The 19086-nt window shown below is 38.9% G+C and overlaps 2 protein-coding genes across 2 annotated transcripts; both read right to left on the bottom strand.

Annotated features, from left to right (window-relative positions):
* Nucleotides 1-702: 702 nt before the first annotated feature.
* fbxo45 (F-box protein 45) lies at nucleotides 703-13258 on the bottom strand (the record flags this gene model as incomplete). Its single annotated transcript, XM_083538891.1, has 3 exons — nucleotides 703-2321; nucleotides 11226-11582; nucleotides 12959-13258. 3 exons carry the CDS (start codon nucleotides 13256-13258, stop codon nucleotides 2136-2138), a joined length of 843 nt encoding a protein of 280 aa, XP_083395017.1. The 3' UTR covers nucleotides 703-2135.
* Nucleotides 13259-14952: 1694 nt separating this feature from the next.
* rbis (ribosomal biogenesis factor) lies at nucleotides 14953-16775 on the bottom strand. The gene is made up of 4 exons (XM_083540174.1): nucleotides 16652-16775; nucleotides 16400-16516; nucleotides 15955-16071; nucleotides 14953-15657 (listed from the first exon to the last, which is right to left on the bottom strand). The coding sequence occupies exons 2-4, from the start codon at nucleotides 16508-16510 to the stop codon at nucleotides 15589-15591; spliced, it is 297 nt and encodes a 98-aa protein (XP_083396300.1). The 5' UTR covers nucleotides 16511-16516; nucleotides 16652-16775; the 3' UTR covers nucleotides 14953-15588.
* Nucleotides 16776-19086: the final 2311 nt, after the last annotated feature.

Below are 19086 nucleotides of genomic sequence, written 5' to 3'. Positions count from 1 at the left end.
GCACATTACCACGAGGTGTCATGAACAGCCAGTGTTCAGTATGAGAGAATTGTACTCAAAGCACCAAATTTTAACTGCTCTAATACAAGATACACAAATTGGTCGGTTCCTACAAAGCAGATAAAAACAAACATCATGAACAGTTGGTTGAGTTAAAAATGCTCCTGAGGTTCCAGTGACCAGTATTCCTGCCTCACTCCTCTCCCCAGAATAAAGACATTCTATATAATTATGTGCTTTCAACATACATACATATACACACATTATATATATATATATATATATATATATATATATATATATATATATATATATATATATATATACACACACACACACACACACACACATATATATATATATATATATACACACACACACACACACACACATACATATATATATATATATATATATATATATATACACACACACACACACACACACACATATATATATATATATATATATATATATATATATATATGCGTGTGTGTGTGTGTGTGATGCTCAGGTGTCCACAGACCTAAAATATAGTGCATTTCATCTGGTCACTTCAAATAAAAATAATTAGACAATAATGTTAGATTTAGGCATGTTAGACCCAACTACTGTAATATTGAAGAATAATAAAAGATGTTAAATATTGTTAAATGTTAAATCAAACCCCATTCAATATTTTCAAACTTTAAAAAAAATCAGGTGTTTCAACAAATTGTTTATTTTGTTTGGTATATTTGTCATTTCCAATTCAAGCCGATAATAAGACAGATTTCTTCACCTTGCATTCAATAACTAGCATGATGCAAACCAATATACAGACTAACACATAGCTGTCACAGTTATGATACGCAAGATATGGGGGTGATGACAGATAAGTATTTGTGGCCACACACACCGGGTTGTAAGGAAGAATCCTTGAATATCTGGAGCTCAGGTGTATAGGATTTAAGGTGTTGTATATGTACTTGTATATTTATGGACAAAAATGCCATTACATCTGAAACATATGGAATTCTGGTTTATAAACCAGAAAAGTGAGAAATGTAACCTATGGGACATTTGCACTCAACTGCACCTGTTTCCATTGTCTTCCAGGTCTATAATTAAAATTATAATTAAATTCTGCCCCTGTTTCATCACCTAACCTTTCATTTCCCCTTACCTTTTAAATAATCTTATACAGCTGCTGTACTCTGTTTATTTTACACATATAATAAAATCCCTACCTCTGGTGCTGTGTGTGACAAGCATGTGTGTGTGTGTATATAAACTCAAAGTAGAGTGTAAACGTGGATTATTTGATTAATGTGCATTAGATACCCCCTTGTGGCAGTAAAAATAACGACAACAACAGCAAATCGTCACCTTATATATTCCATTGAACGATGAAAGACTGTTATTAAAAACAAAACAAAACTGCCACTTTTACAGACTGGCACCATATCATTTATTTATCGGTCCCATAACCTTAGTGATACCAAGGATAAAACCTAATAAATTAATATCATACACTAGTACATCACAAATAATTATTATAGTAACATGACCATGTCGTTTGGATTTCCTGCACGAACACCAATGGCAACAGACAGCTTCAACTACACTGCATGCAAAGCACTAACTCTAGTGAAGCAGTCTTGCATTTAAGTTCAAAATGGTCAAGCTGTGTAGAGGTAATCAAACATCGTTTTTGGCATGTCATTGCCTACATATAGGTTGTATTTGTGATGTGGAGTAAAATTCAAAAACCATCCAGTTTCTGTAGAATTGCAATCCTCGCAGTCCCTCATCGCTGTAACGTGTTATAAATGCATTCCTTGACTGCGGTTAAAGGTTCAAACCTGCCACTAATCAGGCTGGATTAACAAACTATAAATGGGACAGAGCCCAATGTCTGTTTATAAATTACAATTAAAATCAGCTTTAAAAACTATTGTCTTTATCCATCCGGAGATTTCTGTAATCCAGAGAGGCATCTTTTGGAGAGTTATAACCCATAATCCCGGTTAATAATCTGCATATTTCTGCCCGGATTAATCGTCTCTCTCACTGTAGACTGCTCAGAGTCATTAGGATGCCATCTGGATGCCTCCTTGGCATTTGGCTTTGTCAGCAGGGCACTGAGATCCTCCTCAGCCGTCTAGAGGTTTTCCAAGGTACACCATCGTGACTTCAGTGTTACCGTAAACAGCCGAAACAGCTGGGAAGAGGCAGGTCTTGGGCAGTCCCCTGAACGCCACTCCGAGAAACTCAAACCCTCGCTCAAACGCCAGCGTCTTGTCGTCCATGTCCAGAATCACACGTATTCGCTCTCCTATCTGGAACGTTACAAAAGAAAGAAGCATAGCTATTAATTTTACAGAAGAACATTTAGTATAAATTTCTTACACAATGTTTGAAGGGAACTGGTCAAGTGTGAACACCCCTAAAACAGTGGTCAAGAAATAAAATACATATAATATTAACATTAAGTTTAGAAATATATTTATACAAGCCTGATAAAAAAAAAAAGAAAGCATTCTAAATTTAAACCGATTTCCCCTCAACTAAGCGATTAGTTGGATATTTTTTAAATATATAAATTTTTTTTATAAACTACATTTGTTTATAGCATTTGATTTGGCTACTTTACTAAAATATGTCACTGATTACAATCCAACATTAGTGCCATTAATCAGATAATCTATTATAGCATGTCAACATTAGAGGTCGACCAATAGTGGATTTTATAGATACTGATGGGTACTGCTAGGATGGATCGTACTTGCCAGAAACCAATGAATCAACCGGGTTAATTTATTTTAAATGGATTCTGGATTTAAAAACAATGAAAAAGAGTACTGAATTTTATTTAAAAAAAAATAAATAAATATGAATACATTAATTATAGTAAAAGATATTGCGGATTATAAAAAAAAAGTGCATTCAAGAGAAACGAAATGAAAAGAAAAAAAAAAAAATACCACCCACCCCAAACAAAATAAAAACAGTAACATCCAAAATGAATTTAATAAAAGACGCTTTAACAAACAGCACGTGAAGTCGTGATTCGCCTCTAGAGGCTGCTCTTGTACTGTATAATGACACGGAAAAACTGTCAATAACAATTTTGCCGATTATTGGTGCCGGTAAATCAGCAAAACCGATGAATTGGTTGACCTCTAGTGAACATGATTAAGTGTCGACCAAATAATGCACTCAGACTACAGAAGGGTGACAGCTTTCTGTACAGGTTTAGTGGCTCCACAAACTACTGCATCTGTAAGTTCTCTCTGAGCTTCAAAGCCTTAATATGTTCAGTTCTGTCCAGATCATTTTAAATATAGGCACAATAAATATTGACTGACCTTTGTCTTCAGAACTCTCATATGCTTAATTTATCTTGCTTGTATTGTGTGTGTGAAGAATCACATCTAAAACCTTTAGGGTTGAATTCTGGTTTATGAGTCTGTTTGGAATCGAACTGAAAGCAGAACAGTGACAGATATTTATTGTGTACATACTAAACAAGGTTTTATAGGGTCAAAAAATAGCCAATAGTTTTATTGGACCAAAGAAATAGCTTAACTATAAGCATACTGGCTAAAGTAACTCTTGCTACTCGAAGCCTATCACTGCACAATAAACAGGCTTTATAACAGTTCATAAGGTGTTCAAATGTTTGTCTTAGTGATTGAAACCATGTTTTATTTTCAACCTGTCCAGTTTTCATACAAAGCACCTACCTTCTAGCCAGAGTAGAACAAGAAAATGTTTCTGATAAGGCATGATGGACCAATATGAACATATGACATGTGTTACAGCTAGAAAAACAGAGGGAGATCTCAATTCATGGCTGATTTCCACATTACCATAAATAAATAATTGCAAATAAGAATTACTCTTGTGCAAGCATGAGAAACTTTGATATCAAAAGCACAGTGCAGACTCTGATACTTCAGATAGAGAGAGAGCAGTGCTGCTCTGTAACTTCCATTAAATACAGAAATGCAAGTTGCATACTATATTCCGTCTAATCAATAATAGATTTACTGCCAACTATTTTTTATATCTGAATGGTTTTGGTGCAGTCCTACTGGATGGCATTGCTGGATGTGCTTCACAACAAAGAACAAAACCATATTCATGTATACCAGGGATGGTAAGATTCACTGATCGGTGAAAAAGTTTACGATGTGATGCATCAATTTGAAAAGGGATACAATGTCGCATTTGTATTGTGATGCATCGTTCTGAACATATTTGCATTGGTAAGAGCTGATTGATTTCTATATAATTAGTAGTAGATGCGCTATACTTTTATTATTTATAAAGTGACTAATAATGTGTGACCAATATGTTATTTCTCCTCACTAAACTGTTTCTCAAGCACATTTTTTCAGCACTATACTACGGATGCCGAGGCATGTCCTGAGAGTCACATAGAATACAGATTGACATGGCAGAGGTAGAGCTGCATTTTCCTGGAGACAGAACAGGAAAAGAACGTCTGGTTTTATTGAATCTATTTTTTTGCACTACAAAGGGCCTGTTTGTGAAGGGGCCATGCGTTAGAAGTCAGAAGTCACTAAAGTAAATTGCTGATTCATATTTTTTCCCATTGCATTAAATTGCACAGAATCGCATTGTGTTGAATCAAATCGCACTGCAACATAATAGAAGTGAATTGTATTGCATCACATTGGTAGCTGCTTCATGTGTATCTAACATATTGTACAGTAAGAGTGTAGTGGAGGTGAAGAGATTTTCTGATAGGGTGATGAACATAAAGTGGAAGTTGAAGGGGTGATGATAAATGTCATCAATGCTTATGATCCACAAGACGGCTGCGAGATGGAGGAAAATGAAAAATTCTGGAGTGAATTAGATGAAGTGGTAGATGGTGGTCCTAGGAATAAAAAATTAGTGATTGTGGCAGACTCAAATGGGCATGTTGTTAAAGGGAACAGAGGTGATGAGGAGGTGATGGGTAGGTATGGCCTTAAGGGGAGGAATGTAGAAGGACAGTTGGTGGTAGGTTTTGCTAAAAGGATGATTAAGGCAGTGGTGAACACTTATTTTAAGAAGAAGGATGATCATAGGGTGACATATAAGAGTGGAGGAAGGTGCACACAGGTGGACTATGTTCTATGTAGGAGATGCAACCTGAAAGAGATTAGAGACTGTAAGGTGTTGGCAGGGGACGGTGTAGCTAGACAGCATCGGATGGTGGTCTGTAAGATGGTTTGGAGGTAAAGAAGAAGAGGAGGAGAATGAAGACTGAAAGAAGAATAAGATGGTGGAAACTGAATGAGGAAGACTGTAGTGTGAGATTCAGGGAAGAGGTCAGACAGAGGTTTTGTGGTGGTGAAGAGGTGCTGGATGACTGGGTAACTACTGCAGAAGTGTTAAGGGAGGAAGCTAGAAAGGTACTTGGTGTGACATCTGGAAATAGAAAGGAAGACAAAGAGACGTGGTGGTGGAATGAGGAAGTGCAAGAGAGCATAAGGAGAAAGAGGTTGGCAAAACAGAATTGGAATCGACAGAGAGATGAGAAAAGTAGGCAGGAGTACAAGGAGATGCGGCAGCAGGTAAAGAGGGAGGTGGCGAAAGCCAAGGAAAAGCCAAAAGGAGGAGCTGTATGAGAGGTTGAACTCTAAGGATGGAGAAAAGGATTTGTACTGATTGGCCAGGCAGAGGAACCGAGCTGGGAAGGATGTGCTGCAAGTTAGAGCAATAAAGGATGGAGAGGGAAATGTGTTGACTAGTGAGGAGAGTGTGTTGAGAAGATGGAGGGAGTATTTTGAGCAGCTGATGAATGAGGAAAATCAGAGAGAGAAAAGGTTGGATGATGTGGAGTTGGTGAAGCAGGAAGTGGATAGGATTAGTAAAGAGGAAGTGAGAGCAGCTATTAAGAGGATGAAGAGTGAAAAGTCGGTAGGACCAGATGACATACCGGTAGAAGCATGGAGATGTTTAGGAGAGATGGCAGTGGAGTTTTTAACCAGATTGTTTAACAGGATTCTGGAAGGGGAGAGGATGCCTGAGGAATGGAGAAGGAGTGTGCTGGTACCGATCTTTAAGCATAAGGGAGATGTGCAGACCTGCAGTAACTACAGGGGAATTAAGTTTATCAGTCACACCATGAAGTTATGGGAAAGCCAGGCTGAGAGAAGAGGTGACCATCTGTGAGCAACAGTATTGTTTCATGCCGAGGAAGAGCACCACAGATGCCTTATTTGCTTTGAGGATGTTGATGGAGAAGTATAGAGAAGGTCAGAAGGAGTTGCATTGCGTATTTGTGGATTTAGAGAAAGCGTACGACAGAGTAGAGGAGTTGTGGTATTGTATGAGGAAGTCAGGTGTGTCAGAGAAGTATGTGAGGGTGGTGCAGGACATGTATGAGGACAGTGTGACAGCAGTGAAGTGTGCAGTAGAAACAACATACTGGTTCAAGATAAAGGACAGACGAGGTCAGACAGGCGTCTCCATGGACTATGATGTTTGCGGATGATATTGTGATTTTTGGTGAGAGTAGTGAGCAGGTTGGGAAGAGCCTGGAGAGGTAGAGGTACATGCTGGGGATAACGGGAATGAAGGCCAGTAGGAGTAAGACAGAGTACATGTGTGTAAATAAGAGGGAGGGCAGTGAAGTGGTGCGGTTGCAGGGAGAAGAGGTGGAGAAGGTGGAGGAGTTCAGGTACCTGGGGTCAACAGTGCAAAGTAATGGAGAGTGTGTTACAGAAGTAAAGAAAAGAGTGCAGGCAGGGTGGAGTGGGTGGAGAAGAGTGATAGCAGGATTGATTTGTGATAGAAGAGTATCTGCGAGAGTGAAAGGGAAAGTTTATAGGACTGTGGTGAGACCTGCGATGTTGTATGGTTTAGAGACAGTGGCATTGAGAAAAAAACAGGAGGTGGAGCTGGAGGTAGCAGAGCTGAAGATGTTGAGGTTTTCGTTGACGACGATGGACAGGATTAGAAATAAGTTTATTAGAGGGACAGCGCATGTAGGACGTTTTGGAGACAAGGTGAGGGAGGTAAGATTGAGATGGTTTGGACATGTGCAGAGGAGGAACATTGGGTATATCAGTAGGAGAATGCTGAGGATGGAGCCACCAGGAAGGAGGAAAAGAGGAAGGCCAAGGAGGTGGTTTATGGATGTGGTGAGGGAAGACATGCAGGTAGTTGGTTTGAAAGAGGCAAATGTAGAGGACAGGGGGGTGTGGAGGTGTGGTGATCCGCTGTGGAGACCCCTAATGGGAGCAGCCGAAAGAAAAAGAATGCAACGTCATATTTATTTCCATCAAGATTTGCATGACATTTTAGCTAAGATCCTGTATTGGCGATTGCGGTTTATTCCTCATGCTCTCTGAACCACTCTTTTATAATTTTAGCCTGATTAAATTTGGCATCATCATCTTCCAGGCCATCAGGGGGAAAATACACTATTGATGGGATAGCCTGATCTTTCAGTACATTCAAGTGCTCGGCAGAGTTCATCTTATTGCTGCATAATGTTACTGGACCTGACCGCTTCAGAGTGTGTTTTAGGGAAACACAGAATCTTCTGCTGCAGAATTTTAGCGCAACCTAGAAAGGAGCACTCATGTCAGCGGTATTATTTTAAAGCAGTAGTGTCACCGATACATCACAACTGGACACGTATCCTGCTGAAATACCTATTTGCAGAAGCGATAATCCACTTGACTACCGGTGCAGGAATAAAGAGCGATTTCAATCACTTGCATAGAGTTTTTTTTTTTTATCTGCCCCAAGCAACAGCACAGTGTGTGAAAGTCTATTCAGTACAGCATCTCAAGTTCACAATGAGAGGAGGAACCTTCTCTCTTACCAGAAAGCTGAGCAACTGTTGTTCTCGAAGAGAAACCTGCCACTTTTATTGAAATAGAAAGCAGTCCAATTTGTTATGTGCAGTTACATAAAAATTTGTGGAGCCTTAAAAACTTGTGGCTACATCTGTTATTTACAGTTTGAAGTCGGTTCTACTTTGTATTTCTGCTGTTTTGCACAAAAATTATTCATTTTTATTTTGTTTGAAAAGAAGTTTGTTCCAAAATATTTTGACACGTTTGTTTTTTCCAATTTGTTCAATGAAAAATTTAAAGTGAGATTATTTTATTGGTTGTAGTTTTTCAGTTCAGATTAATAAATTAAAAATTGTCTAAAAAATGTAAATGTCTAATATTAATACAATAAAGTATGCAAAAAGTATTTTTAAATAATTTTACAATAAGCCATTTTTGGTTTCAGCCAAGTGTATCCTGAGATTTCAGTTCTGACCAGAATTTTCATTCCGATGCATCCCTTGTTTGTTTAGTAGGCACTAGGCATGATGGGTACACCAATTCATGCACTTCCCTTCTGTGAACACGATCATTTAGCAGTTCACTACTATCCTTTCAGCTTTTAACAATACCCTGGACATTCCTTAACCCAATTCCAGAGATTTTGGAAGTTACCGTAGTTGTTTACATTACCTGATGTAAGCTAACAGTTTGCCCCTTTCAGAAAGACAGAAAATCTTTTCCCGACCATGGGATCCATCTCCGACATGGTAATTAAAGAAATGAGAAGCTCTATAATGCATCAGCTTGGATTAAATTACCTATTGCCAGCTGAAACAATAATCATGGCAATATTGATCCAATCAAAGACTCTTATTACGCTTATTTAAATTCAAACAGTGACCTTTCTTTGGACTGGAAAACGTAATTGTGAACGAGTCACGAGTCAAGACTTTCCATAAAAATCTCCATGAACAGGCTAGTACAGGCAGAAAGTATCACAGCTACCATAATTCTATAAATATAGAAGCTGAAAGTGGATCCACATGAACAGACTAAAGATTATTGCAGTTAGAGAGCAACTCAAGAGATAGGAGGATGGGTTTAGACTGTAATTAATATAAATAGTTTGCCACAACAGCTTAAGAGTGAAAATTGCACGAACAGTTATGCATTTAAGGACCACAACCTCTCATGGTTTCTTCCTCATTCCATCTCAGGGAGTTTTTACTTGCCAATAATTGTGCTCATTACGAATAAACTTACAGGCACTAACATAAAAATTCTAATTCTATAACCTATTTATCTGAGTAAAACTGCATTGGGACAATGTCCATTGTTAAAAGTGCTACACAAATAAAACTGAATTGAACTGAATTGAATCGATGCTTGTATCTATTCATTTAAGGACGATGATTGATGAAATTCCGAAGTAAGAATGGGAGCTTTAAGGATGGATTTGGACTGTAGTTATAACAACAGTCTTGACTTAGGACTACAGTTTACTGCTGATCACCATAACTGTACCCCACAACATCGTATATCTCCAATAAATGGACTTTTGGTGCCACCCACATGAGTATGTGTTCCCCCTTTTAAATCTGGTTCCTCTCAAGGTTTCTTCCTTATGCCATCTCGGGGAGTTTTTCCTTGACACAGTCACCACTCTCACGCTCATTAGATACAAACTTACACTTATAAAGAACATATTAATTTTTTATCACCACATAATCTGTGTAAAGCAGCTTTGAGAAAATGTTCATTGTTAAATGAATACAAATAAAAATTAATTGAATTTATGTTGTTATTTCAGCAACAGCATGATTTATTTCCCTAATTTAATCAGGTTACCTAATAGTGAGCTTAAAATTATTATTATTATTATTATTATTGTGAATTAAGCTGCTCACACTACACAATTCCACCAGACATTTCCTACTATATTGTGTCAAAATTTACAGGATGATGCCAGTCATAAATCTGATTGTGAATGTGGAATAATGTGTTTTACGTGTCAGATTACATGATGTTAATATATTTTGCTATACAGCTACTGAACTACTGAAAGTTTTCTGTCACCGCCAGAAATTTGTCATCATTAGTCGGAGCTGGACTAAATCTGCCCCTGGTGAGTCACATTATACCCCAAAACTAAACTTATGACCAAAGATTATCTTTTACAATGTGGATTATCTCTGCAATGGGACACTGTATAGAACAGACCTGGGCAAACTACGGCCCGCGGGCCACATCTGGCCCTTTGTACGTCCCTGTCCGGCCCGCGTGAGGCCAATCATAAATTACAGGGATGCACCGAAAATTTGGCCAGCGGAAAATTTTCGGCCGACATACCTAAATCACCAAAACAACACGGCAGAAACACAATTGTAATGACGCAATAAAAAGCGCAGCAGCACACGGTTACCTGGATAAGAGCAACATGTCTGCGGTGTGCGGAGAGCGATTTGCAAAACATGCAATGCTAAAATTTCAAGAGGGGGTGTATCTGCAAAGAGTTTCTCCAAGTTGGGTTTAATGTATCACCTGAAATCCAAACATCACGATTGGCATTCTAAATATGAGAAGAACACGGCACAGAAAAGTAAAGTCAATCCGAGCATGCGCACTCCGTCTGTAGAGGACGTTTTTGAAAAGGCAGGAAAGTTTTCCAGTGATGGTGCCAAGGCAAAAGGCATAACACAAAAAAAGATGGAATTCATTGCCTTAGATCAGTGGTCTCTAGTGGCTCGACAGGTTGATCTTTGAAACATTCCCCGTGGATCCTGAAAATAATAATTATTATAATATAATATTTATTACACGGCTCTTCACGGCACTTGAATGGGCTTCCAAACTTTTGGCGGTCAATTATTTTTGTTTAACAGACCCGTTGCTAATAATAATTGACCGCTGCCTGTCTGTCAATACTATGAACGGTAACAAATAAATAACAATATATAATAATAAATAAAAAACTTTTGTAATTTATTTATTCTTTGAATTGCAATGCATTGATTTTAGTGAGGTTAGTACACACTCATAGCCATAAATGCAATGGTTCTAATAATTGACAATCTTTTCTTTCGGTTTTGGCCTTGGTTTCCTCATTTTTGGTTTTTGGTTTCGGCCAAGAATTTTCATTTGGTGCATCCCTAAAATATTATCGTTGGTGTGGCCCTCTGACACATTTCGGGTTTCTAATGTGGCCCCTTGCAAAAATTAATTGCCCACCCCTGGTATAGAATAACAGCCAGACCAAACACAAAATACTGTCCAGTGTAAAGCCGGGAATGACGATGATTTGAAAGCTAGCTAGTTCCCTGGTCTAGTCAGTCTCATTAGCTAAAAAGCTTTCGAAAAAGACCTTCAAAGTAGCTGAAACGGTTTGCATACAGAACATCAATACCTGGTTCAGAACGGGATTTTTTTCTGGCTTACCTGGTACTTGGGTGCGTTATTGCACTGCGGGAAGTTTCCGTTGACCTCACCGTTGTGAAGCAGGTTATTATCAACAAGATTCCAGCCCCAGCTCTGATCATCACTCCCCAGGAGTGCAACATAGCCCTGGCACTGCATGGGCGCCCTCTTGGTTGCGATGCCAATCACTGCCACGGTGCCCAGCGGTCCCTCCCACCAGATTTCCCAAGCATGTCTGCCCTCCGTGAAGCCAATTTTTGCCCGAGCGCCATCAGTACTCTGAGCAATCGGGTTGCGATGGAGAGTGAAGCCATTTTTCTTGACATACACATTCCTGGAGCAGTCATGGGAGCTCAGTGCATGCTGAAATGACTTCAACTGTGGAGGAAAGAACAGAGAGACAGAAAGAGGTGATACCACCAGTCTCATTAACTAAAGTTCAACTATTCTTTCTTGTATTTATCTTTTTTTAGGCATTATGACTTCTTTCGGAGAAATAGATACATTATCTTTTCTCATTCCAGTGGAAGCAAACAGCACTTTAGGACAACACACACTATCACATGACTTATATATTTACATCTTTTTTGTTTCTTTTTGCATGTGATGCCAAGAACGTCAATGAAATGAGGAAGTGTAGGAAGCGTTTTAAGCTGTGTTGCTTAATGAAATGAGTTGGTGCAGTGACATCATTTTAATCCTGGTTTAATTCATTCATCAGAATGTAGGAAAAAAAAAAACTCAATAGTGCACAGATATCACAGGCATCATCAGCACTTTTTTATGACCCTGACTTACTCTCAAGCACAGGCAGCTGAATGGACATTTATTTTTATGTATTAATTGTCTCATGGTCTTGTATTTAACATTAAATTATTATATATATATTTTTAAATGTCATTAAAAGGATGCGGTTAATGTAAATGTCTGGGGTCATACTTCAGCTGGCTTTTCCGTTACTGATCTGAGGGAGAAAGTAGCTTGGTGCTTAAGGCAGAGGACTTTGGATCTGAAAGTCATGAGTGCCACTCCAGGGCCCCTGAGCAAGGCTCTTAACCCCATAGCTATTCAGCTGTATGAATGAGATAAATGTAAGTCACCCTGGATAAGGGCATCTGCTAAATGCCATAAATGTAAATAACTAAAGATATTGTGATGTGATTTGAAAGCATGGAGTGTATCCATACTGTAATGCATCAGATATACATATACACACACACACACACACACACACACACACACACACACACACACACACACTGCGGTGATTCAAAGATTACAATCGGTCACGGGGAACGCGTTTGGAGAAATCGCTAAAATCCCCCAGCTGGGTTTGTGTGTGTGTGTGTGTGTGTGTGTGTGTGTGTGTGTGTGTGTGTGTGTGTGTGTGTGTGTGTGTTGTGTGTGTGTAAAATCCAATGACGTCGTGTATAAAACAATGTTATTGCCTCTCTACAGTGACGTCATGACTAAGAGGTGAACTGCTGTGCTTTCTGCAGATCATCAGCACTGTTTTTGCTAAATTATTTATTATATTAAATTAATATCTTACACTAATTATTATATTAAATAACATGCTGCAAAATGTGAGAATGTGGATATGGCTTTGTTTTTAATTTAATACACATTTCACGCGTGCACACGCGCACACACACAGTTACTACGACCCAGATTACCAGATTTAAATCCGTTTCAATTCGCGATCACACTGTAGTCAGTGAATGCGGCACGACAGTGTGTGTTTCATATCTTACTTTTCCTTTGTAAGTGGCCAGGTTGCAGAGGATATCGGAGCGCAGCGCCTCTTCGCTGAGTGAACGCGCACACTGGCTCCGCCACACCTCGCTATTTTCATCCGCCAGGCAGCGGTTCCAGTGCCAGCAGACCAGCGAGCAGCGCATCAGGTCCGATAGATCCAAGTAGGAGAAAATGTGCTCCAAAACGCGGATCGGCAGCCGCCCAGCGACCCCCGAAGCCCCGCATGCCGCGCCCGAGCCGGTGCCCGCGCCGGAGCCGCCAACGCTGGCGGCAGCAGCAGGCGCCACGCCGGACATGTAGAGCTGGACCGCGACTCGTTGCCAATGCGCCGAACAGCCGGCGGTCTCGAAGCACCGGAGCCGGTCAGGACCAAGCCAGGATTCCTGCAAACATATTTGTGCTGGGAGCGGCCGCCCGACACCTTCCACTGTGTGTTTGTAGAGAAACCAGCAAATCTTGGTGCACCATTGTAAAGGTCCTGGTAGGGCGTACACTAAAATACACTGCGCTCCAAAATTAATTAAAAAACAACCTAATATACAAATTACAGCTATACTAATTTATACACGATTAAAACTCTCTTGAGGAAAGCTGAATTATTTTACATACTCTGTTCCGAAATAAAGAGACGCTTATTGTCTCTTATTATACTACAATCCTGAAAGGACCTGCTTAACGATGACGTCTCTGTTATTCAGTTCGCCGACAGGGGGCGCCGAGAGGTTGAAACGCAAACGGTTGCTGGCTGCGTTCCAATCGGAGAACTGGACTAAATAAATGGTGACCAGAAATAACCAGGCGGATTTAAAGCGTCTATGAGATTGCTGAAATATCTTCATTCTGTAATTTGCTTCAGAGAAAATACAAAAGAATAGCTGAAAATGCGTCCAAACAAAATAATTGATGTGCAAGTGGTTCAATCCTGGCACCTAAACAATTTGCACATGTATTATTTTTATTCTGAAGGTATTTTAACTGTTCTTGTGTATTTAATCTTTCATTTTTCTTATTAAAATTATATAGGAACAACAACTGCAACTCCTGTAAAATGCCACAATCCAGTAATCAGCTAGTTAACAGATTAGTTACCTTTTAACAAATAATAAAATATATGTATTTAGATAAACCTGTGAAATCAGGTTTTATATCCAGGTAACTTATCATGAAGGTTATGTTTAAATGTCCAGTGTGCCAAGTTTGCTCTTTGGGCCAGTGGATAAAGGTTTTTCACCCTTTAGAATCATATATTTTCTAATCACATACAATCATCATAGGTATCTTAAGGCATTGGGCTTTGAATCCACTGGTTGTGAGTTCTAATCCCAGCCACATCAAACTACCACTCCTGAGCAAGGCCTTTAACTTCATATCTGCTTAGTTGTATGAATGAGATAAATGTAAGTTGCTCTGGATAAGGGGGTCTGCCAAATGCGGTAAATATAAAATGTATATATAGCCAACACACATCAGCAACATTTTACCAAGGGATAAATCTTTCTTTAAATCATTCTTTGAAGGTCCTTAGGCCTGGCCACCACTGAAAGAGCCCTGGATCTGATGACCATTTCACAGGCCCACTGTGAACCTCATGAAAAAGGTATGCATAGGAGCAATTCCCCCTCTGTCAGATCACCAGACACCTCCTTTACCACATAGGGTGCAGAATGATGCAAGAAACAGGCGACAGTCCGCACAGCAATGTTTCCTACAAAGTACATTTACACACCTTTCAGGACTATTTTAACAGTTGAACAGCTATTTGTTTATTGGGCCATTTGTTCATCTGTCACATTACAAAGACATGGTAATCCCTCTCTAAGAAAAGACTGGCCCATGAGGTCCCATGTGGTGACACAAGCCTATAAATGAACTGGGCATTAATCCCTTACCCTGGTGTCCTGTGATGAGTGTAGCAAATAATACATCACTGTCATTTTGTGACTTTGTTGAAGGTCTCAGCACACAAGAAATATTAAGGTTTAGACACGACTTCATTATTCATTATTCTTTATTTGATCTTTTTCAATTTTAGTGAGATATTGTCACTGTAGAAATGTTTCCCTAATGAACGAGCCACCAGCCAATAGCAAGGCAAAAAGCAAAAACTCCCTGACAGGATATCGGGAAGAAACCTTAAACGAGATCAGACTCAAAAGGAAACGGGTGACACTGGATATTGTGATTATAAATACATTTCCTGAATAACTGTGCACTACAGGGACAAAAACTGCAAGTATATACCCAGGGAATTCGATACACTTTTGACATGCAGTCTATCTTGTTCAAGTTATAAACAGTTCACTGATCAAAACCAATAATGTGGCAACTGCAGTCCTAAAGCCATCGTTTTGTTCTTAGAACAATGCCAAACACCAGAAAAAGAGTAGCCTAGCATTTATACACATGCCACAAAATGCTAATTCAGAAACTTTAAACATTTACCTCACATTTAGGTAGGAAAGTCAGATGTCTATGAATACACAGGCAGACACATGAACACGGATTACATGAAATATTTCCCTATATACAGCTCAGTCGTAAGATCCAGACTGCATTTTTAATTAACTACATTTATGTATTGTGCAGAACTTGTTCATGTGACTTTGTTTCGAGATGATATGCGTCATTAAAGTTGAGAGAGAAGTTGTGCGGCTCCATCCACATTCACTGGCTCCTGGACTTTCTTCCTTGTGTTCTGGAAAACACATTTTTGACAAACTTTAAATCAGAATGAATGATGGTACAGTGATCTTCTAGTCATTTAAACATACAGTCGATTAGACCATGACATTTAGTTCTGGAGGACCACAGAACCCAGAAGTTTGTTTCTCCCCTGCATCCCCAACTCCCATCCTTCCCTTCACCTGATGTTGAATAAGGCAGATTGCTGAGCTTTTCTGTGCTGCAGCCGTCCAGCACTGGAGTCCCGATTGAACTGTCCACTGTCAGAAATGGCAATAATATTGTATGAAAGACATGATGAGCATATTACCAGTGTTTTCCCTGTAGATTTTTTGGCTGTGGATTTTGAAAAGCTCTTCATATCCCGCTGTACCGCTGAAAACATCTGGTTCAAGTTCTCCACTTTTTCTTTTTTCAGGGTGTTTATCTTTCAAAAAGAGAGTGGTTTGTCAAAAATGTCATTTCACAAACAATTATTATTTAAATGCTTGTTATAAATCTACAGAAATGCTGTTAATAATAAAAAAATCCATGTTTCCACAACCTCACACAACACAAGATTTAATTATTTAATTTTTTTAAGAACTGCATGTACTGGAATAATTTTGTTTACACACATTTTACTTTGTAATACAAAATGAATACACAATTCTTTCCTGCAGTTGATACTTCCTGTTTGTATTTCACTTGTTTCTTTTGAGACTTGTGGAGTTCAGAGCAGGTCTTAGAGGCAGATTCAGGGGAAAAGTGCTTACGTGTTTTAATGAAGTCTTCACTGGCTTGGTTTTGGATTTGGGCTTGGCCTGCTTGGTAGCCACTTGAAATACATTCTGTTGTTTTTTACCCTTCTGTTTATTTTTCGCCATGTTTTCCTTGAAACAGATTGTACACATGCAGTTGTAGGTGGTTAAACAGCCCGCAAGAAGAGACTACAGGAAATGTCTCTATGTGGAGATCAACAAAAATGCTTTAGAAAAGAAAAATGTAAGAAAGCTTTAAACTTACACTATATATATTCTTCTTGTACCGTCTCAGCACATGTATTTATAGTCCTTAAGCACCTTCTTCTTCTGATTAATGTGGGCTGGTGAGTGAGGAGCATTACTGCCCCCTACTGTTACACACATACACACGCACACACGCAAACCCTTATGAAATTGCAGCCGTTTAAAATAATATAAAATTTTCAGATTTGACCAGGTTCACCAAACCAAACACACATTTTACTTCTCTTCCCTCACATACCTGTTATAGACTAAATGGCAATCTAAAAGTTTTTGGTGTGATGCAGTTACTATAACACACCAAAAGCTGATTATCTTACTATAACTACACGTCCTGAAGTCTTCAATTTCTATTATACCACAACACCTGTAATTTTACAGTTGTAAAATATTTAAGTGAAATATATGGGTTTACTAACTTCAGCCTAAATACATCTTGATAGATTCTATATGGTACCTTTCACAGTAACCTGTATATACTGCTTATGCTTTGCTATCCTGAGCAGTGAGTAGTAATTAACATGTATCAAGCAGAACTGGAGAACAGAAGGGGTTAAGATCACTGCTACACCGACATTAGTGCCCTGGGATCTATCACAAGATATCATGGAAAACCTTCCCAGAAGTTAATTTAAGGGGGAATTCAATTTTGAATAAGTTAACTTAAATATGTGAGCTTTATTATTGAGAACATTGAGGGCACATTGTTTTAATTGGGAGTTTAATGACATTTATATCTTTCTGCTCGGCAGTGCAGGCATATATCCGTAAGTACGGTGACTGTGAATACTGTTAATTTTGCAAGTTAAATACAGCATATAATGAATCTTAATATGACTATTTTAATGTAGGTGCTTTCTGTAAGGAAGTGTGCATTCCTGTCTGGATAACACAATCTAAAGCATTACAAACAAATGGTGATTGGGTTTGTGACTTTAACATATTTGATAGTATGTGGATATTTGCCCTCAACCAAGTTCTTTAATATGGAGTTGGACCCTCTTTTGGTAGGAATCTTCTCTTTTCTAGACACTGTGTAGTCAGAGATATCAGTTAGGGAGCTCCTGGGTTCAGGGGTTCAGGCAGTTTTCTCATTTTCTTCTACATCAGCCATGACCTCATGGACAGGCCAGTAGGTCAGTGAAGGGAAATTGTATTGACATTCAGTGTAATTTGACTTACTGTAGGAGTCCATTAAATATCAAACCAAGCTGTTATACAGTAAGGGCAGAATACTGAAAATGCTAGATGTTTTTAAATAACTTTACACTTCATAGATATGATGATATTTAAATCATACACTGCTCAGTCTGTGAAATCTGGCAACAAGACATTAGCAGATCTTTTAAACTCAAGTTCTGTAAACTGTGAGCTGTGGACTCAATGCACTAAACTCCCAGCACATCCCACAAATACACAATCATATTGGGATTTTGTACTGAGGAATTTGTAGGCCAAGTCAACACCTTGAACTTATGTTTCTCAACCCATTCTTGAACATATTTTTCAGTGTGGAGTCTAGTTTTAATGCCCACCTTCCCACTGGGTGGACAGGGATTAACATTGGCACACTGACACCTTTTTTAATTCACTTTTCAGCAGGTAGCGGTACAGTTTCCTTATGTTATATCAGACCTGACAGGTTATCCTTTGCTCCCCCATGCATCAATAAAAATTGAGAGATTTCCCCACGTTGTCCAGTTGTTCCTGTAAAGTCAGTTTTGTAAATATCCTTGTAAGTGTATCTGCAACCTAATTAATTTCTTCTCCTCTGTCAGCCATTGTGGAATGAAAAAAACAGCTATTAAATCCACAGAAATAAATTTGAGTTTGTGCAGTGTGCAAGGGATGGGGTGTGCTAGCTCTGACTAGTGAGGTCTCTGACCATCCAATCAAGGACTTGACAATGCAGACGTTATTGTACGCCTGCTAGAAGGCCCCAGTGTGGCCAACTTGAAATCTGATTGGTTAAAGCAACAAGTACTTTAGCTACAGATGGCTGCAGTGCTGATTATGCCGGCGTAAAGGCCCCAGCAACATGTTATGTGATGGCTGAAATCTGATTGGATTAAAATTGTAACATAAACTCACACCCGGTTGCGCTGCTTCAAGGTGAGAATAGACTGTTGTGAATAACTTCATAAAAAAATATGGACAAAAAATATATAAAAATGTTTAATATAAAAAAAAAAATACAAAATAAATGAAAAAGTTATTTATTCTAATAGAGTTTAGGCCAGCAGACTTGCTGGTAGCACTACTTGCTGGTAGTTAATATGCCCACAGCCCACGTCTTACTAACACAGTGCTCCTGGTTAGTTTGTGAAAATGGGAAATTACGCACATCCTTAACCTCGAGACGTTACATTTCTCTCCACCACCAGGTGGCGCTGAAGACTGAACAGATTTGGTCCTGTTACTGCTGAGTGTGTTCCTTC

The sequence above is a fragment of the Silurus aristotelis genome (genome assembly GCF_946808225.1).
Source record: "Silurus aristotelis genome assembly, chromosome: 1".
Taxonomy (NCBI): Eukaryota; Metazoa; Chordata; class Actinopteri; order Siluriformes; family Siluridae; genus Silurus; species Silurus aristotelis.
The sequence above is the reverse complement of the archived record's forward strand: the minus strand, read 5'-3'. Positions and strand labels throughout refer to the sequence as shown.